The 27,034-nt window shown below is 49.0% G+C and overlaps 1 protein-coding gene across 1 annotated transcript; it reads left to right on the forward strand.

Annotated features, from left to right (window-relative positions):
- The first annotated feature begins 22,090 nt into the window (after window positions 1–22,090).
- LOC138661398 (trichohyalin-like) lies at window positions 22,091–26,415 on the forward strand. The gene is made up of 3 exons (XM_069746058.1): window positions 22,091–22,158; window positions 25,297–26,017; window positions 26,062–26,415. The coding sequence occupies exons 1-3, from the start codon at window positions 22,091–22,093 to the stop codon at window positions 26,413–26,415; spliced, it is 1,143 nt and encodes a 380-aa protein (XP_069602159.1).
- The last annotated feature ends 619 nt before the right edge of the window (window positions 26,416–27,034 follow it).

The raw sequence follows: 27,034 nt of genomic DNA on the forward strand, positions 1-27,034 counted from the left end.
CTGCTGTCAGTCTTAGAGTCCCTCACAACCTCGGTGTTCCGGATACCGGTAATCTGCGCCAGCCAGGGAGGTAGCTAATTCACTGCTCTTCTCCACTGGTGTTACTTCTCCTTTGCTTCGCTCTCCCACACGCTCACTACAATCTGTTCGGCTTTTGGTATTATCTCTGTCCAGGAGCTGCAGCACTTTCTCGGGGCTCAAACGTTCTTCCTGGCTCAGACTGCTCCAGTCTGCTCTCCGGCACTATCTGACTAACTTTCCCTCCAAACCACAATATATCTCTATATGCAGGGGAGTCACCTAGAAATAGGATCAAAAGCTCCCCCTTGTGGCCTGGAGTGTGAACATGTTGCAAGTTTATGTTACCTGGTGACAGTTATCCTTCATCGCTTCCAAGCGTGACATCACTCTCCCGTGAGGAAAGCAATGCCACTGTGACGACCAGGATTCTGGGGCGTCAAATCACTTATGTGTTGCTAAAATAAAATCTTCGGTGAAATGAAAAAATTTATTGAAGCAACGCATAAGTCATACTTCAGTTTTTTTCCCTTGTGTCTGTGGTCGTCTGCTGGACCGGTATCTGTGCAGCAGCTATTATATGCCTGTTATGTGTTGCCATTCAGAAACAAATCAAGGTGAGTGTATTCTCCGCTTTGTCATTGGATAAGACCTTATTGCGCTTTCTTTTTCCTTGTATCTCTTCAAATAGCAGGAAGTGGCATTTGTGGGTAGTATAGGACCCTGGGGGCACTCCTATAGCGGTGATGTCTGGGTGCAGGGTTTGGTGTCATCTCAAGCAGCCAGACACGCAGGTGAACTTGTAAACATAACAGATTTACTGAAAGAGGTAAAGGGGTCTCTCTTAAAGGCAAAGTTCACAGTATATTGTGCACATGAAAGTAATGGTTCTCTCCTCATGAGACAAGCGAGGTTATGGCCTCCCAGGGCGGCTGGAGCAGAGTTCTCTTCACTTGCTATTAGAGGAAATGCTATGCGCAGTCCAAGAAATATTACACTGATGGAAGGATCTTCACAGATTGGCTCTCTGTGGAAACACAATGTGTGTAAGTACTCACAGTTTGAGGACTACCGTTCCCTATCACAGGGGTAGGTTAAACAAAGTAGGTGGCGTGGAATCTACGTGGATCTGGTCCTGTCCAGAAGGAAACAGGATGACCAGCATGGAGGAGAGCACATGTGCAGCGTTCTATCTCCTGACTGGAGGAGGCTTTACTCCTTTGTGGAGGAGATTATGAAAAGAAAAATGTCCCCTCAGCGTGGCCTGGCATGGAAACTATGCTGGCAGCAGTAGTGTCTGCCTCCTCAGCGTGGCCTGGCATGGAAACTATGCTGGGAGCAGTAGTGTCTGAAACCTCAGGCAGCTTGAACTGCCCAGAACTGGAAGTTACCTGAGGAAGTCTGTGTGAGCCCTGAGCTGAAGGCTCCTCCTGCCATTTCTATGTCAGCTTGTTGTGAGAATAATCACATAACTTTCTTATACACATTGGCCAGTAGATGGCAGCACAGCACATTTATGAGTCTTTGGTATACAATGCAATGTACTACATCTCCTAACTCACAGCGCCCAAACTAATCCTGACAAATCTACTGCCACACCACAACTGTCTCATTCAACAGCAGTAGAACGGGTACTGAGATACCCCAAAGGAAGTATCCTGCGCCACGGGTAATTAGAGTATCATGTGCTGCTGCGTCACTTATGAGCCACGATGGAATATGAAATGTTGGTTTAAGGTTGACACATTTCAGAGACTCCTTCAGGACAACCACAAATCTGCACTATCCTGAAGGAGTCGGAGAGATTCTGAAACGCGTCCATGTTAAACCAAGATTTCATATTCCATCATGGCAGTGTACATGTTTCCATCCCCAGTCACGTTCGTGAAGCTCCGCACACATTTCCGTCCCCTGTCACATTTACGATGCTGCGCACATATTTCCGCGCTGTGTGATGCGCAGAGCATCATCTCCCAGAAATCCACAGTAGACATTAGCGGACGCGCCTCCTCCCTCGCTGAGACAAGTGTTGCGCTTTGTACCAGCACATTTTTGTGAAGAGAAGCTGCTACTGACAGAAGAATGAGACGCTGGAGGCGAAAACGAGCAGAATTTACTTCTGTAACATCACATCTATTATGTGCAGCAGCAGTGCTGAAGTGCGGAGCAGATTAGACCTCATTAACCTCTCACCTCCGCTCCTACAATAGTCGCATGTAGTGCGGATCTCATCGCAGACAACAGCCGCCATTAGGATCATTTGGAAACTATGTGTCAGCGTCACAGATTACACGTCTGCCAGGAGAGAAACGAGGCGACGGCTGTTCTGTGTTCAGAGTTACAGAATATCAGGGCGACGCGGGTTCACATCAGAGGATGGAAATGGAACGGAAAATAATACACCGGTGACTGTCAGAATCCGCTCAAAGCTCTGCACAGGGGGCACCACGGGCAACAAACCCCACTCAACCCGCAAAATAATCGTGCAGGAAATCTTAGATAAGTTGCACATTTTGCAAATTTTAATGTTTTTTATGATCTCCACCTACAGTTAGTGAATATAAAGTGGGAAAAGAGTGATTATTCAGCAAATAATTGTGCAAGTTCTCCCACTTACAAAGATTAGAGAGGCCTGTAATTGACATCATAGGTAGACCACAACTATGAGAGTCAAAGTGAGAAAACAAATCCAGAAAATCACCTTGTCTGATTTGTCAAGATTTATTTAGAAAATTGTGGTGGAAAATAAGTATTTGGTCACCTAAAAACATGGAAGATTTCTGGCTCTCACAAACCTGTAACTTCTTCTTTAAGAGGCTCCTCTGTCCTCCACTCATTATCTGTAGTAATGGCGCCTGTGTGAACTTGTTATCAGTATAAAATCAGACAAGGTGATTTTCTGGATTTTGTTTTCTCACTTTGACTCTGATAGCTGTGGTCGACCTATGATGCCAATTACAGGCCTCTCATCTTTGTAAGTGGGAGAACTTGCACAATTGATGGCTGAGTAAATACTTCCCCCACTGTATTACCACTTATATGTTATCCTTCCACAGTTTGCTACATTTGTATCCACTCTACATAATTTCCTCTTGTCACGATTCCCTTGACCGCTGTCACCAATGGGTCAGGATTCACACCGTGACCGTCACCCCTACGTCACGGATTGAGGTGACTTTAGGCCAACAGACGGCTATCACATGTGCTCTCTCAGCCTCCCGCTCGGCTCGGGCCTCTCTCTCAGCTCGGGCCTCTCTCTCGGCTTGCTGGGCCTGGGCCTCCTGCCGGTATTGCTGAATCAGCTGCCGACATCCCTCATGGTCGTCAGTGGGGAATTCTTTCAAGGCCGCCTGCAGGTGGGGGTCCAATTCGCCCGGATTGCTAACAGGGCCAGCATTCAGTGGTTGGACCTCTGCTGCAGCACCACGTTCGCTGGTGCTGGCTTCTGCGGCCTCTGGGCTCTGTGGCCTGGCTTGGTCGGCTTCCCATTGCACCAGAACTGCGACCAGTTGGGCTTTGTTTTTGCCCGCAAAGTCAATGTGCTGTGACTTGCATAAGGCAACAAGGGTGTCTCTCGTCTGCTGCTCATAGAAGGTTTCTCCCCGCACAACCATGGTTGCCAAATAAAAGATAGGATAGAAAAACGAAGAGAAAGGGAGGGGATAATTACCCGTACACAATTGTCTCAAGACTAATAAAACACTGAGTTCGTTCTCCAAACTTATTTGCGCAGAGTCCTTGCAAGAACTTTCTGCAAGTTTTTAGTGAAAGGAATGATTGCTCAAACCAAATCACTAATGCTCTAAGATATCCCACCGCCTTGCCACCAATTGTCACGATTCCCCTGACCGCTGTCACCAATGGGTCAGGATTCACACCGTGACCGTCACCCCTACGTCACGGATTGAGGTGACTTTAGGCCAACAGACGGCTATCACATGTGCAGGGGGGCTTATCTTAGTTATCCCTCCACTGCTACAATGTGATGAAACAACACACACAAGGCTATTGACCACTTAGTTTACAGCAGGGGCTTATTTTAGGTATCCCACTGCTTTCAATATACCACAAACTGCAGGGATTTATGTATATCCCGCTTACAGTTCCACTTAACACTTGCAGCTCTCTGGCGCCCCCTTACTCTCAGGTCAGATTAGGTACTGCACCCTGGGTAATTAGTCGCCAGAAAGGCTGCCTGCTATGTACTGGCTATTGGGCACGCTGCAGCGACGCGATAACTACTCCCACTCAGGCAGGAACAATAATTATCAACCCCGCAGCTGCTTCAGCATCACCCAAAAGTCTGCACACTATCGGTATCACTGCCACCAGCTTCGATTAACCGGGTCCGAAGCTAACCCAACACAACAGTAACAGTAGCGTATTACCCTTCAGAAGACTTAGGGTACGGTTTAGAACAGGAGAAAGAACTGGTATTAAATAATATACCCCATCAAAAGTTTCAGGCAGTGTTTTATCAAAATATTTTACAAAGATGTTACAAATGAGACAATTGCAAATATGTACAAGGGTAATTATAACATAAAGGGAATAAATGAGAAAAAAGCAACACTCACATGTTTAAAGCATGACAGGCAACCATACGTCCCAGCTCATTTGGACGTGTGCAGGGCTCTTCCAGGAGAAGACAAGAAATCAAGCAGAAAGTGACTCCTCAGAGCCTGCCAGACACTTAAAACATTAAGGTTGTGACATCACAGAAAGGCTGGCTTATCCAGACCCTCCTCTCTCTACATTCTGCCTAAACTTTAAACTATTTTCTCTAATTTCTATAACTTCACTACAAAACACGTCATAGTTCTAACAAACCCATCAATCATCTCGGATTAACGTGAGCATTCTAATGAGATCAAATATGTCCTATCTGGGATACATATTTACAGAGAAATCCCTACTTCTTTACCAGACGGAGTTAGAAGCCCGAGTTTCAAGGGATGGGTAGGTACACCGAGTGAGACTAAGAATATATATTTTCGTATGTCTAGCTTAAATCGTTTGCCTAATATCTAACAAAAACTAAACAAAGAATCTTTCATGGATCCTCGAAGTTTCTACTTCACTTATAGCTGAACAAGAGCTTACACAGGAAATGCCGGTCGTAAATTCCTTTTGGCTCTCCTAACCCCCACACTCTCTGAGAAGGAAAGCCAGGAATTTGCAGTATCACTCCAAGAAGGGGGGCTTAGCCCACGCAGGCTAGCAAGAGAACTAACTTATGATGTACATTTTCCTCACACCTCTGTTTTGCTGCAATGTATCAGTATGAAGTCCAAAGTCAAGAGCACACAAGAGGCGGCTTGGGGTCCACAGCAGAAAGAGGCGGCTTGGGGTCCACAGCTGCAAGAGGTGACGTGCGGTGAATAGTGGCAAGAGGCCGGGTGGTGCCCACAGCAGAAAGAGGCGGCATGGGGCCCACAGTGGCAAGAGGCGGCGTGGGGCCCACAGCAGGAAGATGCGGCGTGGGGCCCAGTGGCAGGAGATGGCATAGGGCCCACAGTGGCAAGAGGCCGGGCGGGGCCCACAGTGGCAGTAGGCAGCACGAGGCCAACAGCGGCAGGAGGCGGTGTGCAGCCCACAGCGGAAAGAGGTGGCATGGGGCCCACAGCGGAAAGAGGTGATGTCTGAGGCCCTATATATAGTATTCCAGGTGTACTGATGGCGGGGGAATGGGCTGGGGCCCTGATACAAACTTCTAGACTCCACCACTTCTATTATTAACTTTCCAGGACAGAATTTTAGATTGGATTTTGGAAGTGGACTATTTTTCTTCTCTTGAAAAAAAAAAAATAAAAGCAGACGGATGTGTTACTCTGGTGTGCGGTCTCCTGGGCGCAGGAGCTGGCAGTTATTCAGGCCAGCATTAATTGCCACAAAAGTTAGCAAAACTGGGGCACATACAATTAGGATGTGGTCGGAGAAGCTCCTCTCCTGAGCGCAGAAACATCACCCCTTCTCTCCGACACCTTCCATTGTAGCCACGACAGGCGCATACTCCCGAAATGCCTAATTAGCTGCTCATACTGGCAGGCAATAAAACATGGCCAAGGTTAGTTATGGCACGTGTCACCGGCATCGGGATCGTGTGCATCTCCACAGGAAGATTGTCAGCTCTTCAGAGTATGAGATTAACCCTTCATTAGATCAGAAAATGGAAATATCCAACAAAGGTTAAAGCAAAGCCAAATTATATCCTGTACGTAACAGGAATAAAAAACCACAGGTGTAAAGAAGAAACATGAGGACGGACGGACGGACGGGACGGGATGGACAGGACATATGGACGGACAGATGGGACATATGGATGGATATATGGACGGACAGATGGACATATGGACGGGACATATGGACAGACAGATGGGACATATGGATGGATATATGGACGGACAGATGGACATATGGACGGGACATATGGACAGACAGATGGGACATATGGATGGATATATGGATGGACAGATGGACATATGGACAGACAGACAGATGGGACATATGGATGGATATATGGATGGACAGACGGACATATGGACGGATGTATATATGGACGGATAGGACATATGGATGGACAGAGAGAAGAGACATATGGATGGATTGACGGACAGGTGGACACATGGACGGACGGACAGACAGACAGACATACGGACGCCCCCTACTGACAGGAGGGGGCTCTAAATGAGCACAACCATTTTGGCCCCAATAGTGGCAGGGCAAGCCGGCTGCTGCCCGATGAGGTCATTGCTCAGCAGCACCACAGGACCATGGCTTGGGGCAAGCGCAGCCATGTTGTTGTTCTTAGAGGCAGGGCCAGCCGACTGCTACCTGGTCATATCCCAGAGATGAAAGGCCCCGGGCTGGGACCCGGCTCCTGCTCGGATCTGCACATTTCGCTGTGCACACTTGGTTGGCGGCTCCCTGAGTGCTGCGGACTTGCCGCTCCTGTTCTGATCTCAGCTCACGTCATGTCAAGAGGGAGGCCGACTCCTCCCCTGCTGCACAGCAATGCTAGATTCCTCCCATGCCTGAAACGGCAGGTGGCACCTGGAGGGTCCTTGGAGGGGCTCCTTAAGCGGTTCCAGACTCTAGGAGTGACATTGGGACTTCTTCTAGGGATGCCCAAAATGGCTGCTTTCTCCTGATAAACAGCCCCTTATAAACCCCCGTTCTCTCCTCCCACCAACTCAGTCCTGCCCATACTGAAAAATTTACCCGACCTCTACTGTGAAGAGGTCAGGTAGGGTGATAGAGAGATGAGGAGCTGTAGGGTGGTTCAGAACTGTGGAGAGGACAAGCATGTGGTTGACAGAAATGAGGGAGGAGATGTAGGGGGCCGCACTGTGGAGAGAACAGGTAGGTGATAGACAGAAATGAGGGAGGAGATGTAGGGGGCTGCACTGTGGAGAGAACAGGTAGGTGATAGACAGAAATGAGGGAGGAGATGTAGGGGGCCGCACTGTGGAGAGAACAGGTAGGTGATAGACAGAAATGAGGGAGGAGATGTAGGGGGCCGCACTGTGGAGAGAACAGGTAGGTGATAGACAGAAATGAGGGAGGAGATGTAGGGGGCTGCACTGTGGAGAGAACAGGTAGTTGATAGACAGAAATGAGGAGGAGATGTAGGGGGCCGCACTGTGGAGAGAACAGGTAGGAGATAGACAGAAATGAGGGAGGGGATGTAGGGGGCCGCACTGTGTAGAGAACAGGTAGGTGATAGACAGAAATGAGGAGGAGATGTAGGGGGCCGCACTGTGGAGAGAACAGGTAGGCGATAGACAGAAATGAGGAGGAGATGTAGGGGGCCGCACTGTGGAGAGAACAGGTAGGCGATAGACAGAAATGAGGGAGGAGATGTAGGGGGCCGCACTGTGAAGAGAACAGGTAGGCGATAGACAGAAATGAGGGAGGAGATGTAGGGGGCCGCACTGTGGAGAGAACAGGTAGGCGATAGACAGAAATGAGGAGGAGATGTAGGGGGCTGCACTGTGGAGAGAACAGGTAGGCGATAGACAGAAATGAGGAGGAGATGTAGGGGGCCGCACTGTGAAGAGAACAGGTAGGCGATAGACAGAAATGAGGGAGGAGATGTAGGGGGCCGCACTGTGGAGAGAACAGGTAGGCGATAGACAGAAATGAGGGAGGAGATGAAGGGGGCCGCACTGTGGAGAGAACAGGTAGGCGATAGACAGAAATGAGGGAGGAGATGTAGGGGGCCGCACTGTGAAGAGAACAGGTAGGTGATAGACAGAAATGAGGAGGAGATGTAGGGGGCCGCACTGTGGAGAGAACAGGTAGGTGATAGACAGAAATGAGGAGGAGATGTAGGGGGCCGCACTGTGGAGAGAACAGGTAGGTGATAGACAGAAATGAGGGAGGAGATGTAGGGGGCCGCACTGTGGAGTGAACAGGTAGGTGATAGACAGAAATGAGGAGGAGATGTAGGGGGCCGCACTGTGGAGAGAACAGGTAGGTGATACACAGAAATGAGGGAGGAGATGTAGGGGGCTGCACTGTGGAGAGAACAGGTAGGTGATAGACAGAAATGAGGGAGGAGATGTAGGGGGCCGCACTGTGGAGAGAACAGGTAGGTGATAGACAGAAATGAGGGAGGAGATGTAGGGGGCCGCACTGTGGAGAGAACAGGTAGGTGATAGACAGAAATGAGGGAGGAGATGTAGGGGGCCGCACTGTGGAGAGGACAGGTAGGTGATAGACAGAAATGAGGGAGGAGATGTAGGGGGCCGCACTGTGGAGAGAACAGGTAGGTGATAGACAGAAATGAGGGAGGAGATGTAGGGGTCCGCACTGTGGAGAGGACAGGTAGGTGATAGATAGAAATGAGAGAGGAGATGTAGGGGGCCGCACTGTGGAGAGAACAGGTAGGTGATAGACAGAAATGAGGGAGGAGATGTAGGGGTCCGCACTGTGGAGAGGACAGGTAGGTGATAGACAGAAATGAGGGAGGAGATGTAGGGGGCCGCACTGTGGAGAGAACAGGTAGGAGATAGACAGAAATGAGGGAGGAGATGTAGGGGGCCGCACTGTGGAGAGAACAGGTAGGTGATAGACAGAAATGAGGGAGGAGATGTAGGGGGCCGCACTGTGGAGAGAACAGGTAGGTGATAGACAGAAATGAGGGAGGAGATGTGGGGGGCTGCACTGTGGAGAGAACAGGGAGGCGATAGACAGAAATGAGGGAGGAGATGTAGGGGGCCGCACTGTGGAGAGAACAGGTAGGCGATAGACAGAAATGAGGGAGGAGATGTAGGGGGCCGCACTGTGGAGAGGACAGGTAGGTGATAGACAGAAATGAGGGAGGAGATGTAGGGGGCCGCACTGTGGAGAGAACAGGTAGGTGATAGACAGAAATGAGGGAGGAGATGTAGGGGGCCGCACTGTGGAGAGAACAGGTAGGTGATAGACAGAAATGAGGGAGGAGATGTAGGGGGCCGCACTGTGGAGAGAACAGGTAGGTGATAGACAGAAATGAGGGAGGAGATGTAGGGGGCCGCACTGTGGAGAGAACAGGTAGGTGATAGACAGAAATGAGGGAGGAGATCTAGGGGGCCGCACTGTGGAGAGAACAGGTAGGTGATAGACAGAACAGAACTGAGGGAGGAGATGTAGGGGGCTGCACTGTGGAGTGAACAGGTAGGTGATAGACAGAAATGAGGGAGGAGATGTAGGGGGCCGCACTGTGGAGAGAACAGGTAGGTGATAGACAGAAATGAGGGAGGAGATGTAGGGGGGCCGCACTGTGGAGAGAACAGGTAGGTGATAGACAGAAATGAGGGAGGAGATGTAGGGGGCTGCACTGTGGAGAGAACAGGTAGGTGATAGACAGAAATGAGGAGGAGATGTAGGGGGCTGCACTGTGGAGAGAACAGGTAGGTGATAGACAGAAATGAGGAGGAGATGTAGGAGGCCGCACTGTGGAGAGAACAGGTAGGTGATAGACAGAAATGAGGGAGGAGATGTAGGGGGCCGCACTGTGGAGAGAACAGGTAGGTGATAGACAGAAATGAGGGAGGAGATGTAGGGGCCGCACTGTGGAGAGGACAGGTAGGTGATAGACAGAAATGAGGGGGGAGATGTAGGGGGCCGCACTGTGGAGAGAACAGGTAGGTGATAGACAGAAATGAGGGAGGAGATGTAGGGGGCCGCACTGTGGAGAGAAGAGGTAGGTGATAGACAGAAATGAGGGAGGAGATGTAGGGGGCCGCACTGTGGAGAGAAGAGGTAGGTGATAGACAGAAATGAGGGAGGAGATGTAGGGGGCCGCACTGTGGATAGGACAGGTAGGTGATAGACAGAAATGAGGGAGGAGATGTGGGGGCTGCACTGTGGAGAGAACAGGTAGGTGATAGACAGAAATGAGGGAGGAGATGTAGGGGGCCGCACTGTGGAGAGAAGAGGTAGGCGATAGACAGAAATGAGGGAGGAGATGTAGGGGGCCGCACTGTGCAGAGAACAGGTAGGTGATAGACAGAAATGAGGGAGGAGATGTAGGGGGCCGCACTGTGGAGAGAAGAGGTAGGAGATAGACAGAAATGAGGGAGGAGATGTAGGGGGCCGCACTGTGGATAGGACAGGTAGGTGATAGACAGAAATGAGGGAGGAGATGTGGGGGCTGCACTGTGGAGAGAACAGGTAGGTGATAGACAGAAATGAGGAGGAGATGTAGGGGGCCGCACTGTGGAGAGGACAGGTAGGTGATAGACAGAAATGAGGAGGAGATGTAGGGGGCCGCACTGTGGAGAGAACAGGTAGGTGATAGACAGAAATGAGGAGGAGATGTAGGTGGCCGCACTGTGGAGAGAACAGGTAGGTGATAGACAGAAATGAGGGAGGAGATGTAGGGGCCGCACTGTGGAGAGAACAGGTAGGTGATAGACAGAAATGAGGGAGGAGATGTAGGGGGCCGCACTGTGGAGAGAACAGGTAGGTGATAGACAGAAATGAGGAGGAGATGTAGGTGGCCGCACTGTGGAGAGAACAGGTAGGTGATAGACAGAAATGAGGGAGGAGATGTAGGGGCCGCACTGTGGAGAGAACAGGTAGGTGATAGACAGAAATGAGGGAGGAGATGTAGGGGGCTGCACTGTGGAGAGAACAGGTAGGTGATAGACAGAAATGAGGGAGGAGATGTAGGGGGCTGCACTGTGGAGAGAACAGGTAGGTGATAGACAGAAATGAGGGAGGAGATGTAGGGGGCTGCACTGTGGAGAAGATAGGAAGAGTTATAGACAGAAATGAGGTAGGAGATGTAGGGGGCGGCACTGTGGAGAAGATAGGAAGAGTTATAGACAGAAATGAGGTAGGAGATGTAGGGGGCCGCACTGTGGAGAGAACAGGTAGGCGATAGACAGAAATGAGGGAGGAGATGTAGGGGGCTGCACTGTGGAGAGAACAGGTAGGTGATAGACAGAAATGAGGGAGGAGATGTAAGGGGGCCGCACTGTGGAGAGAACAGGTAGGTGATAGACAGAAATGAGGGAGGAGATGTAGGGGGCCGCACTGTGGAGAGAACAGGTAGGTGATAGACAGAAATGAGGGAGGAGATGTAGGGGGCTGCACTGTGGAGAAGATAGGAAGAGTTATAGACAGAAATGAGGTAGGAGATGTAGGGGGCGGCACTGTGGAGAAGATAGGAAGAGTTATAGACAGAAATGAGGTAGGAGATGTAGGGGGCCGCACTGTGGAGAGAACAGGTAGGCGATAGACAGAAATGAGGGAGGAGATGTAGGGGGCCGCACTGTGGATAGGACACATAGGGTGATAGACAGAAATGAGGGAGGAGATGTAGGGGGCCGCACTGTGGAGAGAACAGGTAGGTGATAGACAGAAATGAGGGAGGAGATGTAGGGGGGCCGCACTGTGGAGAGAACAGGTAGGTGATAGACAGAAATGAGGAGGAGATGTAGGGGGCCGCACTGTGGAGAGAACAGGTAGGAGATAGACAGAAATGAGGGAGGAGATGTAGGGGGCTGCACTGTGGAGAGAACAGGTAGGTGATAGACAGAAATGAGGGAGGAGATGTAGGGGACCGCACTGTGGAGAGAACAGGTAGGTGATAGACAGAAATGAGGGAGGAGATGTAGGGGGGCCGCACTGTGGAGAGAACAGGTAGGTGATAGACAGAAATGAGGGAGGAGATGTAGGGGGGCCGCACTGTGGAGAGAACAGGTAGGTGATAGACAGAAATGAGGGAGGAGATGTAGGGGGCCGCACTGTGTAGAGAACAGGTAGGTGATAGACAGAAATGAGGGAGGAGATGTAGGGGGCCGCACTGTGGAGAGAACAGGTAGGCGATAGACAGAAATGAGGGAGGAGATGTAGGGGGCTGCACTGTGGATAGGACACATAGGGTGATAGACAGAAATGAGGGAGGAGATGTAGGGGGCCGCACTGTGGAGAGAACAGGTAGGTGATAGACAGAAATGAGGGAGGAGATGTAGGGGGCCGCACTGTGGAGAGAACAGGTAGGTGATAGACAGAAATGAGGGAGGAGATGTAGGGGGGCCGCACTGTGGAGAGAACAGGTAGGTGATAGACAGAAATGAGGGAGGAGATGTAGGGGGGCCGCACTGTGGAGAGAACAGGTAGGTGATAGACAGAAATGAGGGAGGAGATGTAGTGGGCCGCACTGTGGAGAGAACAGGTAGGCAATAGACAGAAATGAGGGAGGAGATGTAGGGGGCCGCACTGTGGAGAGAACAGGTAGGTGATAGACAGAAATGAGGGAGGAGATGTAGGGGGCCGCACTGTGGAGAAGATAGGAAGAGTTATAGACAGAAATGAGGGAGGAGATGTAGGGGGCTGCACTGTGGAGAGAACAAGTAGGTGATAGATAGAAATGAGGGAGGAGATGTAGGGGGCTGCACTGTGGAGAGAACAGGTAGGTGATAGACAGAAATGAGGGAGGAGATGTAGGGGGGCCGCACTGTGGAGAGAACAGGTAGGTGATACACAGAAATGAGGGAGGAGATGTAGGGGGCCGCACTGTGGAGAGAACAGGTAGGTGATAGACAGAAATGAGGGAGGAGATGTAGGGTGCCGCACTGTGGAGAGAACAGGTAGGTGATAGACAGAAATGAGGGAGGAGATGTAGGGGGCCGCACTGTGGAGAGAACAGGTAGGTGATAGACAGAAATGAGGGAGGAGATGTAGGGGGCCGCACTGTGGATAGGACACATAGGGTGATAGACAGAAATGAGGGAGGAGATGTAGGGGGCCGCACTGTGGAGAGAACAGGTAGGTGATAGACAGAAATGAGGGAGGAGATGTAGTGGGGCCGCACTGTGGAGAGAACAGGTAGGTGATAGACAGAAATGAGGGAGGAGATGTAGTGGGGCCGCACTGTGGAGAGAACAGGTAGGTGATAGACAGAAATGAGGGAGGAGATGTAGGGGGCCGCACTGTGGAGAGAACAGGTAGGTGATAGACAGAAATGAGGGAGGAGATGTAGAGGGCCGCACTGTGGAGAGAACAGGTAGGTGATAGACAGAAATGAGGGAGGAGATGTATGGGGCCGCACTGTGGAGAGAACAGGTAGGTGATAGACAGAAATGAGGGAGGAGATGTAGGGGGCCGCACTGTGGAGAGAACAGGTAGGTGATAGACAGAAATGAGGGAGGAGATGTAGAGGGCCGCACTGTGGAGAGAACAGGTAGGTGATAGACAGAAATGAGGGAGGAGATGTATGGGGCCGCACTGTGGAGAGAACAGGTAGGTGATAGACAGAAATGAGGGAGGAGATGTAAGGGGTGCCGCACTGTGGAGAGCTTTGTGGGTGAGAGCAAGTACTTTGAATTGTATCCTGTAATGAATGGGCAGCCAGTGTAACGACTGGCGAAGAGCGGACGCGTCCGAGTAACGATTAGCCAGATGGATGAGCCTGACTGCTGCATTAAGGATAGACTGGAGAGGGGAAAGTCGCGTGAGGGGGAGGCCAATTAATAGAGCATTACAGTAGTCCAGGCGGGAGTGGATCAGGGCGACAGTGAGGGTTTTTGTTGTTTCCATAGTGAGAAAAGGGCGGATTCTAGAGATGTTCCTTAGGTGTAAGCAGCATGAGCGGGCAAGAGATTGTATGTGGGAGGTGAAGGAGAGATCGGAGTCAAACATAACACTAGACAGCGCGCCTGCTGCCGGGGTGTTATTATGGTGCCACCCACGGAGAGGGAAATGTCAGATTTAGGGAGGTTAGTAGATGGCGGGAGCAGAAGAAGTTCAGTTTTGGAGAGGTTGATTTTCAGATAGAGAGCGGACATGATGTCGGAGACTGCGGACAGACAGTCAGTGGTGTTCTGTAGTACAGCGGGGGCATGGTCAGGGGATGACGTGTCAGAAGGGTGCTGGTAGTGAGGGATATTCAGCAGACGCTCAAGACTGCAGGACGTAGACCCAAATCCGGGGGCTGTCGACTGCGTCCAGGACGGTTGGGACTAGAGATGAGCGGATGGATTCCTGGGGCTACCTGCTGACTGGGCGGGAGGCCATTAATCTCAAACCCTTCAGCATCTCCGGCATCTTTTGATCCCACAGGGTCAGAGCGACGTCATCTGTGCATCTTGCTCATCTCTAGTTGGACCTGTGGATTATTTTTTGTTCCCTCATTCACAGTTGTCATACGATATCTGGCTGTTTGTGTCTCTGGGCCGTGAATCAAAGCTTTTCTGTACTATTAAAAAAAGCATTAAAAAATTCTGCTTCATACTCGCCCAAAAATCACATCAAACAAAAGAAATGCAGCAAACACGCAATAATCAGAGAAGATTGTTACTGCCCAGTCTGGTGCGGACACCTTCAGAAAAAAGCAGAAAGTGCGCAGCATTTATGCTATGTGTGAACAATGCCTCAGAATTACAGTTTTATTACATTTTTTATTTATTACATTTTTTTATAGAGAAAAATATCAATCAACTTTTTTTTATGTCATTTACCAATTCCCGTAACCAACCTGACCATTGTGATGTGCAGGTCATTAAAATTACGGTGACATTAAGGGTATGTGCACACTTTGCAGATTTGTCTGCAGAATTTTCTGTACAGAATCTACATCTCTTGGCAGAAAATGCAGGTAAAAGTCCCCGCGTTTTTGATGCATTTTTTTGTGCAGATTTGCCTACGTTTTTGTAAGCTAAATAAAGATCTATTAAATAACAAAAAAAAAAAAAGAATTGTGAATTCATTTCTTTGTCCAACCTCTTATTGTTCATGCTCCATTGAAAAATAATGTTTACACACACAGACAGACAGATATAGACAGATAGATAGATAATAGATATGAGAGATGATAGATAAATAATAGATAATAGCTAGATGATAAATAGATGATAGATAGATAAATAAATACCAAGGCCGATGTTCAGTAATGAACCTAATAAAATGGTACATAAATAGTTAAATAAAGACACACACAAAATCTGCACGCAACATCTTTAATTTAAAAAAAAAGAAAAATAAAGGTGTGGGCTTCCGCGCAATTTTCTGTGCCAGAGAGGGAAAGCCGACGGTGGGGAGCTGATGTTTATAGCCTAGGAAGGGATTAATTCCAATGGATCTTCCCAGGCTATGAATATCAGCCCGCAGCTGTATCTTTAGCCTTTACTGGCTATTAAAATAGGGGACCCACCCAAAAAAATGACGTGGGGTCTCCCTATAATTTATAACCAGAAAGGCTACACAGACAGCTGCGGGCTGACATACATAGCCTAGAGAGGGGCCATGGATATTTGCCCCCTCCCTGGCAACTAATACCAGCTCCCAGCCGCCCCAGAAATGGCGCATCTGTAAGATGCGCCAATCCGGCACTTAGCCTCTCTCTTCCCTCTGCCCTGTAGCGGTGGCATATGGGTTAATAAGGAGTTAGTGTCACCTTTGATTGTAGGGTAACTAAGCCCGGTTAGTAATGGAGTGGCATCAATAAGACACCTATTCATTATTAATCCTAGAGTAGTGAAAGAGTTAAATAAACACATAGCCAGAAAAAAGTATTACAACCACGCCTAATTCCCCGAAGCCATCGATCACCTGCAAAAAATAAATAAAACAACAGTATACTCCCTGTTCCGACACAGTCCAATTAATAACAAGTGTCCCACGACGATCCCTCCTATAGAGCTGTCACATCAGGAGATGTGACCACTCTACAGGGCCTCCAGACTACAGGGCCTCCAGTGACACACTGACAGGAGACAATGGCTCCTGCAATGTTTTCACTGAGGGTTCACTGGCTTCACACTTTGCGGCACTGCTGCATGAGAAGTTTCCCACACAGCGGTGCCGCAAGTGACAGTATGAACTCTGCACTCACAGCGGTGGAGGGATACAGTGCAGAAGGATACCTGAAGTCATTGTATCACCAGAGCCCCTGGAGAGCGGTCTCATGTGCTGATGTGACAGCTCTCCATGGAAGATCGTTGCGGGACACTTGTTATTAAATGGATTACATTGGATCAGGGAGTATACTGCTGGTTTATTATTTTTAAATTGTTTACAGGTGATCGAGGGCTTCAGGGATTAGCTGTATGGTGAGTATATACTGTATGTACTGAATGTCTATGTGTGTACTATATATGTATGTATGTTTTGTTTGTTTTTTTACACTTGAACACAGTAATACTGTCCCGGCTACCTGTCACTGTAGCAGGCCTAGCCGGATGGGACTAGTAGTCCCATCGAACGTTGCCTGCCTACACACAGACCAGCTCGCACACACACACACATACATACAGTCTCGCACAGCTCCGCACACACACATACACACAAACACCCGCGCACACACACAGAGCCCCACACATACACAGACACACACAGCCCCGCAGACACACACAAACACCCACACATCTTCTCCGCACACACACAAACACCCGCACACAGCCCCGCACTTCTTCTCCGCACACACACATAGCCCCACACTTCTCCGCACACAGACACAGACACACACAGTCCCGCTGACACACACAAACACCCGAACACAGCCCCACACTTCTTCTCTACACACAGTCCCGCAGACACAAATACCACACACAACCTGCACATCTTCTCCGCACACACACAGACACACACAGTCCCACAGACACACACAAACACCTGCACACAGCCTCGCACATCTTCTCCGCACACACACAGTCCCACAGACACACACAAACACCCGCACACAGCCTCGCATATCTTCTCCGCACACACACAGTCCTGCAGACACACACAAACACCCGCACACAGCCCCACACTTCTCCGCACACACACAGACACACAGTCCCGCAGACACACACAAACACCCGCACACAGCCCAACACTTCTTCGCCGCACACACACACAGCCCCATACTTCTCCGCACACACACAGTCCCGCACACACACACACCAATACCCTCACACAGCCCCACACATCTCCGCAAACACAGACACACAGTCCCACAGACACACACAAACACTAGCACACAGCCCCACACTTATTCCCCGCACACACAGACACACAGTCCCGCAGACACACACAAACACCCGCACACAGCCCCGCACATCTTCTCCGCAAACACACAGACACACAGTCCCACAGACACACACAAACACCCGCACACAGCCTCGCACATCTTCTCCGCAAACACACAGACACACACAAACACCTGCACACAGCCCCGCACATCTCCGCACACACAGACACACAGTCCAGCAGACACACAAACACCTGCACACAGCCCTGCACACACACAGTCTCCGCCCACACACTTCCCCCTCCCAATCTGCAGCGTTTCTCACAAGCACATCCGCAGCAAACCGCAGATCTTTTTTAAATCTGTGGTTTTGCTGCAGATTGGCCTGACACAATGGAAGTCAATGGGTGCAGAAACACTGCAGATTCGCAAAAAGAATTGACATGCTGCGGAAAAAAAAGCTGCGATTCCGAGCGTTTTTTCCCGCAGCACATGCACACCAAATGTCAATTTCACATTGCTTGTGTACTACACTGTGGATTTGATACAATTCCAAAAACGCTGCAGATCCGCATCTAAATCCGCAACGTGTGCAAATAGCCTAAATATGTCCATGTTATGTGCTGATTTGTAATGTTTATAATAAAGAAAAAAAATTAAAATGACATTTTTGTTTCATTATTATCTATTTTTTATCAATTTTGTAGGATGAGAAAATCTCTTATTCCCCCTCCAGAATACAAATCCATCAATTGTACACAGCAGTGTATTTCTATCAGTAAAATCTGCCTGTAGTCAGAGCCTGCAGTACAGATCAAGTGCCCAAAAGTCTCCCCATGACATCATCAGCGCTTGTGGTTCAGTAGCTCAAGTGCCCTGTCTAATATTTTAGGATATGTGCCCACGATCAGGAATTTCTGCTGGTTTGACGGCGGTCAGATGTTACAGCATAGTGGAGGGATATCTAGAAATCTCATGACCACTATGCATCCACAGACGCCCGCGGCTCACCCACAGAGACAGACATGCGGCGCGTCTCTCCAGACAGCAGGATGTTAATTTCTGTTGCGGAGATGTGAGTCTCCCCAATAGTAATGACATCAATGGAATGTATCGGTCGCGGTGAATCCGCACGGTGCAGTGATCACAGAGGAGTCAACGACGCTCAATAGATGGCAGCACTTTGGACAAAATGAATATACACTGCATCCAAAATGCTGCCGCTTCCAGTTTGTGGGCACCTAGCCTTCAATGTGGGCTGTGGCTCAGCGGCAGAGCAAGAACCTACGAACACAGACGTGAAGATTTGTGAGCACAGGTCCCGGGGAGATCGTTCACAGGAGAAGGAAGAGGAGAGTAGTACAATTTAATTTATGCAGATAGCAGCCCTGCCCCCGAGGAGTAGGACCCAGGAGAAAACCTGTGACGCAGTAATGAGCCCTCAATTCAGACTGTCCTGCCGAATCTGAGACGATTCAGAACTCACAAGACCAAGGGACAGCAGACATGTTGGGCCAAGGCAGAAATGACACTGGTCCCTGTAGTATGCAATGCCAAATTATATATATATATATATATATATATATGTATATATATATATATATATATATATATATATATATATATATATATATATATATATATATATACACACACTAGATGGTGGCCTGATTCTAACGTATCGGGTATTCTAGAATATGTAGGTAGTATATAGCACAGGCTACGTACTATATTGCACAGTGACGTAGTATATAACACAGCCACGTAGTATATAACATAGCCACGTAGTGTATTGCACAGCTACGTAGTATATTGCACAGGCATGTAGTATATTGGTCAGCCACGTAGTATATAGCAGAGCCACTTCGTATATCGTAGTATACAGTTGATGTAATATATAACAGAACCGACAGAGCCACATAGTATATTGCACAACTACGTAGTATATAGCACAGAGCATGTAGTATATTGGACAGTCACGTTGTATATTGCCCAGCCACGTTGTATATTGCCCAGCTACATAGTATATTGCCCAGCTACATAGTATATTGCCCAGCTACATAGTGTATAACAGAGCCCAGGCAGTATGTAACACAGCCCACGTTGTATATAGCAATGTGGGCACTATAAGAGTGGTTAAAAAAGACTTAAAATAAAAAATAAACATATACTCACCTTCCGAGGTCCCCTTGTAGTCCTGGCGTCTGTGTGCGGTGCACGCGGCAGCTTCCGGTCCCAGGTTTGGTATGAGCGCAGGACCTGTGATGACATCGCGGTCACATGACCGTGACGTCATGGCAGGTCCTTCTCGCATAGCATCCTTGGCACTGGAACCTGCCGCTTGCACTGCCGAGGACAGCGTGACGTCGGAGGGTGAGAATAACCTTTTTTTTTATTATTATTATTTGTAACATTAGATCGTTTTACTATTGGTGCTGCATAGGTATCCTCAATAGTAAAAATTTGATCACACAGGGTTAATAGCTGAGTTAACAGAGTGCGTTACACTGCGGTCCGGTAACGCTGGCATTAACCCTATGTGAGCGCTCAGCGCTGACTGCAGGGCAGTAAAGCAGCGGCCATTTCGCTGCCAGACTATGGCCGTCGCTGATTGGTCGTGGCAATGGTCGTGGGCGTTTTGCCACGACCAATCAGCAACTTGGATTTCCATGACAGACCGAGGCCGCGACCAATGAATATCCGTGACAGACAGAAAGAGAGACAGACAGACGGAAGTGACCCTTAGACAATTATATAGTATATATATATATATATATATATATATATATATATATATATATATATATATATATATATATATATATATGGATGTACCATTGGTGCAATCTGAGCAGCCGCACAGGGGCCCAAGACGTCAGATCACATCACTGATTGGCAGCTTCCTACACTGTGGTGGGGGCGGGATTACGCATATTAGCTGGACTGCTGTGCACATGACACTTGCAGTGATAATCTCCTGCTGATAGAACAGATTGTAGTGAAGCTATAGCACACACACACACACAGCCTAAGGCTACTTTCACACTAGCGTCGGCCCGTCGCAGTGCGTCGGGTTGATGTACCGACGCATCCTGTGACAACGCAGCACATGGGGGGCAGCGGATGCATTATTACAACGCATCTTGTTGTGAATTCCGCTCTTGGACTCCCTCCGGTGGTTGTAAGTGGCACTTTTGTGAGTTCTGCTCTTGGGCTCCCTCTTGTGGTTTCAAGTGGTATGGCTGCTCCTTGGATTTAGCTGTCAGCAGCTGCCTCCACTTATCGTCTTTTCTGCTCGGCTATTTATGCCTGGCTCTTTCTTCAGCCAGTGCCACTTGTAAATGGTTCCTGGTTAGATTTACATCTCTTTGGAGTTCCCTGTTATCCTGACCAGTTCAGCAAAGCTAAGTTCTTGCTTGCTCTTTTCTGTCCACAGATTGTGGACTTATCCGTTCTGTGCTTTCTATGTTTGTCCAGCTTATCAGTATGAATTAATTCTGTCTTGCTGGAAGCTCTGGGAAGCAGATTTACCCTCCACACCTTTAGTCAGGTGTGGAGATTTTTTGTAAACTCTGCGTGGATTTTTGTAGTGTTTTATACTGACCGCACAGTATTCCATCCTGTCCTATCTATTTAGCTAGACTGGCCTCCTGTGCTCATCCTGGTTTCATTCTGTGTATGTCTTTTCCCTCTCCACTCACAGTCATTATTTGTGGGGGGCTAATCTATCCTTTGGGGATTTTCTTTGAGGCAAGATAGCTTTCCTGTTTCTATCTTTAGGGGTAGTTAGCTCTTAGGCTGTGACGAGGTGCCTAGGGAGAGTTAGGAGCATCCCACGGCTACTTCTGGTGTTGTGTTGAGCTTAGGGACTGCGGTCAGTATAGATACCACTTCCTTCAAAGCTCGTTCCATGTTGCTCCTAGACCACCGCATCATAACAGCATCCGCTGCCCCATTGTGAGTTGCGGGGAGGAGGGGGCGGAGTTCTGGCCGTGCATGCGTGATAGGAAATGGCGGACACAACGCCATTACAAACAACGTTTTTTGGTGCCGACGGTCCGCCACAACACGACGATTGCGACGTGTGGCAATGCGTCGCTAATACAAGCCTATGGAGAAAAAAAACGCATCCTGCAAACAACTTTGCAGGATGCGTTTTTTTCTGCAAAACGACGCATTGCGACGTGCATCGTACGACGCTAGTGTGAAAGTAGCCCAATAAGTGACACATCATTGGAATGATCTCCTCTGCCCCTACATCATCATGCTCGCAGATTAAATAGCAAAAACCCGCTGACTGTTTTCCTTTAAGTAAAAAAGTTCTCTCTTCCTGCAGCCACCACAATGGGGCGCTAATCACACACTGGTTATACATTGCAGTCAGTGAGCTCCCCCTGGTGGTGGCTGCGGGGATACAGAATAGTATTCTGCGATTGTTTGAGCAGGAGATTTGGAGCTCTGTATCAGAAAAACATTAATTTATCTGCTGTTAAGATGTATAAAAAGAAACATTTAAAAGCCAATATTCCTAATGGGCCGATCAAGTAGGCTTCGGTGGTCCAGCCATCATTATGGCCCCGGAGACAGAGCAGCTCACCCTTCATCTCAGCCCCTACATTAAAGGTAATGGAGGCGAAGTCCAAGTACACGCTGAAGTTCAGGGTGGTCTGCGTCCTCGCGGGAGGCCATTCCAGGTAATACATCTTTAAGAGCCGGCGGGAGATCCAGGCTGATGTAATGGTGGAGCAGATTTCTGGGCAGAAGTCTGATTGGAAACACACATCTTTTATGTATCTCTTGTAATGTGTAACTTCAGAGAGAGCTGTCACTTCTCAGATGCCGGGGAAGTGGATGGCATACTTGAATAGTTTATTTTTATGCAGTAGGATGGAATAAAACCACAGGAAAGATCTGAAGTGATGCAAATTTAATTTGCACTGATACCAATGCAGGTTTCACATCTCAACTTTAAATGCCAGAGAAAGTGAATAATAGGCAGTTAAAAAAGACTTCGCCAAGTCGGAGGAGACATCTCGGCTGTTTCTTCTGCTACTTTCAGGAAGTTTGAGACGTTATTCTCCTTGCGGAGTAGATTAAAGCCTCTTCACGGCTCCTCTTGTATTAATTAACTCCGCACAAGTGCCGGATGGACGGGATTTGGCTGCAAATCTCTGCAGAAAACGAGGAACGGATGAAGAATCCGACGTGGTGCAGTCTTCATCCAAAGTCATTGCTGGGGGCGAGGAACAGGACCGCCCAAATATAAAGACCGATGGGGGCCGCCATGTTTGATCTCCTGGATGAGGCTGGGATGGCGTTGGGCTCGGCAGAATAATTCTTTTTTCTACTACACCTGGATGGAGCGCTGTTCCTCTACTTGTTTGATTGCTTGGACTATCCAGGAGGGTTCCTTGGATTTGGAACGGGCGCCCCAATATAGTGAGTGCTGTCAGCCTTCTTTTACGTATTGGGATGGCGCTGGGTTGTCAGAAGCCCGTCTTGTAGACTCTTGCCAGCTGCTGACCTGTTTATTAGGAACCACAAAGTCTAAAGAGCGTATTGTCCACAGGTTCTCAGTGAGGTCCTGATGCAGTCTACATTGATACCACCTTTACTATTCAGCCAATACTTCGCTTCCTGGAGAAAAGTAAAAATTACAGCAGCCAAAAGAAGTCAACCTGGGAGATTCCTTCACGGGGAGTGACCAGCAAAAATGGGAAACCTTAGCTAAAAAGCCAAGAGAACGAGGCTGTATAAAATACAACATAAACCCCAAATCAGACTCCAGCCGAGACCGCCAGTCCTAGATCAGACCTCAATAATATTAATGTCCCATGTAATTTTACAATCTCACTGAGGAAAATTTGTGCCAAGGTCTTAGCGTTCGGTAAAGCGGGTAGCAAAATAAAATGTGACATGTCAATCAATCTGTCCACCACCACCAAAATTACAGTATTACCTGCTGACACGGGTAGAACAATGATAAAATCGACTAATAAATGAGTCCAACATCTACTGGGAATCCCCAATGGTTAGAGAGACCCAGACGGATAAGTATGAGAGGTCTTAGAACGCGCACAGACACTGTAGGCGGCTACATTCTCCTGGACATCCTGATGTACGCCGGACCACCAAAAACTCAGAGGAAGAAGATCTGTGGTGGCTTTATTACTGGTTACCAGCCAAGACCGAAACATGATGTTCACTAAGGACTCAGATGAAGAAATACAGTTTACCTAACAGACACGTAGCAGGGGCGTCCCCCTGAGCCTCAACAACCATTTCTCAAGATCGGAGCATATAGACGCAATAACCACCCCTGTTTGTAGTATAGGAACCGGTTCACAATTATCTCCACCCCCTGGAAAACAATGAGATAAAGCAGGCGCCTTAATGTTCTTGTTCCCCGGCCTATATGTAACAAAACAGTTAAATCTGAAGAACAATGTCCATCTTTCCTGTTGAGGCATTAGACAATTCACAGACTCTAGATATACGAGATTCTTATGTTCCGTGATTACCATAACCAGAAAAACTGCCCCCTCCAAAAATGACGCCACTCTTCAAAGACCCACTTGATAGGCAAGAGTTCCCTGCTACCAATGTCATAATTTCTCTCTGCAGATGTCAAAGTATGCGCATGGTCGCCATTTACCAGGCTACGCACCCTGCGACAATGCAGCCCCCACTCCCACCTCAGACGCGTCAACTTCTACAATAAGAGGCTGAGTGACGTCAGGCTGTATGAGAATCGGCACCGATGCAAACTACGCCTTCAAGGTATTGGAATGCCTCCCTGGCCGGACTGGACCACTTGGGAAAGTCTGGCCCTTTCCTGGTCATATCCGTCAGAGGTTTGACAACTACTGAAAAGCTTTTGGTGAACTTACCGTAGTAGTTGGTGAAACCCAAAAGCTTTTAACACCGTCAAATCCTCAGGACTATCCCAATCCGGTACTGGTTGCTGGATCCATGCGAAAACTAGTGGACGAGAAAACATTTCCTAGAAAAGGGATCTCCTCATCCGAAGAACATCCATTTCTCTGGTTTGACAAATAATTTATTGTCTCTGAGTATCTGTAAGGCCTCCCTGACATGTACCTGGTGTGACTCAAGGTCAGGTGAATATGTCATCAAGATAGATTACCACAAATCTACTGTACCTACCAGGCAACTAGAAATGTCATTTACAAAGTGCAGAATGATGGCGGGAGCATTTGCAACCCAAATGGCATCACAAGGTTCTCCTAGCGTCCCTCAGCTGTATTTAAGACTGTTTTCCATGCGTATTTTTCGTTATCCCTGTTCATATTACCTGGTTGGTTTGGTTGGTGTATTACGGTATACTACTAGTCCCCTCTTCCATGGCTTCACCATCAGAAGTAACACGGGAAAAAAGGGCAAGCTATGGTGCCACTAGCTTTAGGCTGGGTTCACACTTCGTTATGGGCGTCCGTTAGACGGACTACGTTACACTGCGGCATAACGCGGTATAACGTAGTCCGTTAACGCCGCCATTAATTCCTATGTCGGACGCATCGCTAGCGCACGCCCACAATGGGCGTGCACTAACCATATGCTGTCATTGAGTGACGGACCCTGGGATGCGCGCTGCAGCGTTTCCGGGTCCGTCACTACTAGCGCAAAGAGCATCTGCTAGCTCTATCTGCGCTAGCGCGATGACAAATCAGCACTTGCGCTAACAGCAGCCCGTTAGCGTATGTGTTGAACGGGCTGCTGTTAACGCAATGTGAACCTAGCCTTAGGGACAGGGAAGGAGCCTCTGGTCCTGGGACATCCGAAAACAGATTAGTCACAACATGGTAATCAAGGTCAGAAAAATATGGAAACATCACATTATATCATGGAGTACAACAGCAACAGGAGCAGCAGGTGACAAAAGGAACAGTAAGTGGAGCAGCAAAAGAGCAGAAAAAGGACCAGGAGCGGCATGTGATACAGCAACAGGAGCGACATGTGATACAGCAACAGGAGCGGCAGGTGATACAGCAACAGGAGCGGCATGTGATACAGCAACAGGAGCGGCATGTGATACAGCAACAGGAGCGACATGTGATACAGCAACAGGAGCGGCATGTGATACAGCAACAGGAGCGACATGTGATACAGCAACAGGAGCGGCAGGTGATACAGCAACAGGAGCGGCATGTGATACAGCAACAGGAGCGGCAGGTGATACAGCAACAGGAGCAGCATGTGATACAGCAACAGGAGCGGCAGGTGATACAGCAACAGGAGCGGCAGGTGATACAGCAACAGGAGCGGCATGTGATACAGCAACAGGAGCGACATGTGATACAGCAACAGGAGCGGCAGGTGATACAGCAACAGGAGCGGCATGTGATACAGCAACAGGAGCGGCAGGTGATACAGCAACAGGAGCAGCATGTGATACAGCAACAGGAGCGGCAGGTGATACAGCAACAGGAGCGGCAGGTGATACAGCAACAGGAGCGGCAGGTGATACAGCAACAGGAGCGGCAGGTGATACAGCAACAGGAGCGGCAGGTGATACAGCAACAGGAGCAGCAGGTGATACAACAAAAGGAACAGTAAGTGGAGCAGCAAAAGAGCAGAAAAAGGACCAGGAGCGGCAGGTGATACAGCAACAGGAGCGGCAGGTGATACAGCAACAGGAGCGGCAGGTGATACAGCAACAGGAGCAGCATGTGATACAGCAACAGGAGCGGCAGGTGATACAGCAACAGGAGCAGCAGCTGATACAGCAACAGGAGCGGCAGGTGATACAGCAACAGGAGCAGCATGTGATACAGCAACAGGAGCGGCAGGTGATACAGCAACAGGAGCGGCAGGTGATACAGCAACAGGAGCAGCAGGTGACAAAAGGAACAGTAAGTGGAGCAGCAAAAGAGCAGAAAAAGGACCAGGAGCGGCAGGTGATACAGCAACCGGAGCGGCAGGTGATATAGCAACAGGAGTGGCAGGTGATACAGCAACAGGAGCGGCAGGTGATACAGCAACAGGAGCGGCAGCAGATACAGCAACAGGAATGGCATGTGATACAGCACCTGGAGTGGTAGGTGTTACGGCAACAGGAGCGGCAGGTGATACAGCAACAGGAGCGGCAGGTGATACAGCAACAGGAGCGGCATGTGACACAGCAACAGGAATGGCATGTGATACAGCACCTGGAGTGGTAGGTGTTACGGCAACAGGAGCGGTAGGTGATACAGCAACAGGAGCAGCAGGTGACAAAATGAACAGTAAGTGGAGTAGCAAAAGAGCAGAAAAAGGACCAGGAGCGGCAGGTGATACAGCAACAGGAGCGGCATGTGATACAGCAACAGGAGCGGCATGTGACACAGCAACAGGAATGGCATGTGATACAGCACCTGGAGTGGTAGGTGCTACGGCAACAGGAGCGGTAGGTGTTACGGCAACAGGAGCGGCAGGTGATACAGCAACAGGAGCGGCAGCAGCACGCTGTATGGATCTTTCATCACAACAGTGCTATGTAAATTTTCTGGCGCCAGACAAGATTGTGAAGTTGCCCTCCATTCAGGCACCGCTGCACTGGATTCCATCATC

This window comes from Ranitomeya imitator, chromosome 2 (genome assembly GCF_032444005.1).
Source record: "Ranitomeya imitator isolate aRanImi1 chromosome 2, aRanImi1.pri, whole genome shotgun sequence".
Classification (NCBI taxonomy): Eukaryota; Metazoa; Chordata; class Amphibia; order Anura; family Dendrobatidae; genus Ranitomeya; species Ranitomeya imitator.